This window comes from Austrofundulus limnaeus, unplaced genomic scaffold (genome assembly GCF_001266775.1).
Source record: "Austrofundulus limnaeus strain Quisiro unplaced genomic scaffold, Austrofundulus_limnaeus-1.0 Scaffold1103, whole genome shotgun sequence".
NCBI lineage: Eukaryota > Metazoa > Chordata > Actinopteri > Cyprinodontiformes > Rivulidae > Austrofundulus > Austrofundulus limnaeus.
Genome location: NW_013953505.1, coordinates 67,809 through 70,044, shown reverse-complemented (window position 1 = coordinate 70,044; position 2,236 = coordinate 67,809). Strand labels below are relative to the sequence as shown.

At 38.9% G+C, this 2,236-nt stretch overlaps 1 protein-coding gene across 1 annotated transcript in view; it reads left to right on the top strand.

The window, feature by feature from the left end:
* Positions 1–1,748, top strand: part of LOC106534156 (double-stranded RNA-specific editase 1) — a gene marked incomplete at its 5' end in the record, with an annotated part of 19,578 nt that extends 17,830 nt beyond the window's left edge. The window contains 1 exon segment of the mRNA XM_014030691.1: positions 1,205–1,748. Within this exon segment, the coding sequence (XP_013886145.1) occupies positions 1,205–1,381 (177 nt within the window).
* Positions 1,749–2,236: the final 488 nt, after the last annotated feature.

Here is a 2,236-nt window from a genome sequence, read left to right as displayed (position 1 = left end):
ATATAACATTTTAGACACATTCTAGACAGTTTATCAGCTAAAAAAAGTCAATTTTGGGGTAAGTTACTCTTTAAAAGTACATAAAAAACGAACCCATATAAGGTGCTGTGCTTAAATCTGATAAGTTATTCCATAGTGTTGACATAATCGATTATTTACTTTTTAAAATGATTTTAGTTCGATAAATGTCGTCCGGAAGGCCAACTTGCCGAGCACAGATCAACATAGTTGGATTGTAGGGGAAAAAAATCGATGCATCGATGTAAAAGATGGATCGTTACACCTTAATTGAGACTGAGATATTGGTGTGCCTTTTTTTACCATCACTCTGATCCTGATACAGGAAGCAAGTTGTTAAAATGATCTCTGATTAGTTGAAACATCAGACATTATTTGATAAACATTCAAAAACAGTAAAAAAAACTAGGCTGTTTGTTTTTATAAATAAATATGTTGTCACATGGACGCCGCCATGTTATTTGCAACACGAAGCATTCTGGGTAAATTAYGTCAACTGGCTGCTCCAGTGTGAGCTGCATGTAGCTTGAAGGTTAATTTTGGACATTATCTGACTTTTAGCAGAGCTGGTTCATGGAAGGCTCACCTCAGCTTTAGCCTTTAGCTTTCATGTTAGCTCCTGATACATGTAAGGCATTAGCGCTAGAGCTAATAAATACAGTTAGCTCCAGAGCTAATTTACTAAACATCACGTTAGATAATTTCAACCCATATATTGTGCAGAACAACTAATGCAACATATAACTTTGTCACATTATAGCTTTTTAGCCTTGACTATTTGTGGTTTTGTCTCAAGTGTCCCCAGAGTTTATTGTGTCGATATAAAAAATGGTGATGTAGGAAAAATATGCGTTGTTCAAAATGGTATGTCCGAATAAACAGGAATCAGCTGGATTTCAGTTACAAAATTTCCTTCAATGTGTTTAAGTAATACAGTGTTATAAACRTGTTTTAAGTAATTAGGAGTTTTCACAYGTCACAAACAACTTTCAGTAGAACAGAGAAATAACGTGACAGTAGTCAGAGATCATTTTAAAATGAAATTTAAAGTATGTTAAGTTTGTTGTACTTGTTTTACTTTGTAATTTTTTTCAGAACTGAGGTTGTATAAATGAGGTTTTACAAAAAATACACAATCAGACGGTGTTTTCAACCTGACCTAATRGATTCTCCTTGTGTTCTGTAGCTGTCCTCCAGCTTGCGGATCCAGTCGGTGCAGCCCAGCAGCTACCACGAGGCCAAGCAGGCAGCAGTGGAGTACCATTCTGCCAAGCAGACCCTCTTCAAAGCCTTCCACAAGGCGGGACTCGGTGCCTGGGTGAAGAAGCCTATAGAGCAGGACCAGTTTTCACTCAACACCTGACATAAAAGTTATTCTGGAGCTTCGGGGAACTTTAACTGTTGCTTCTCCTTTCAGCAGAAGAATRGTTGATGGAAGAGCAAATAACAAATTTACAAGCCTATGAATTGCACCTTATTTTTTACATCCTACTTCCTTTAAGCTACCATTTCCTTTGGAAAAAAAAGCTCCTTATTCAATTTGCTGTGCATTTTTTTAAAACAAGCAAAAAACAAAACAACAAACAATGAGGTAAGAATAGAAACAGCCAGCAGTAGGCACAGTTCCACTAATCTGCTGACAGCTAACAGCACAACTAACTTTGGCTGTGTCCAAAACGGTGGGCCGGGTCCTCCGAAGATCGAATTTGTCGGCCGCATACATCACAGCGCCGCGACGGAGACCGTCCAAAACCGAAGACTCCTCCGATGCGGCCGACAAATACGTCCTTCCTTTGGCCCGAATCGAAGGACAGGTCTGATGGATCCTTCCTGGCCCAGCATATCCCATAATGCATTGCGGCCCGACAGGAGATTTTTTTATGCTAGTAATGGCGGACGAAGTGAGAGAAAAGAATACGTTTTAAGTAAAAATATGGCGATAAAAACATTTAAAGTTTCAAGCGGTTGTATTTTTAATACTTTTATCATTTGTATAAACATGTGTTGTGGAAATATTCCACTAAGGCAGAAACACGTGAATAAAAGAAAGATATGCTGCGTGGTTTGGTCGTCAAATGATTTAATAAGGTTGCATCTATGCAGAGTGGCCACCAGACAGAGAGAGATCAGCAGCTCCAGTCAAGTTACCACTGGTTAGCCACAGACAGGAAAGACATATAAATACTTCAGGGCGTGGTCCGTAAGAACAAATAAGAGC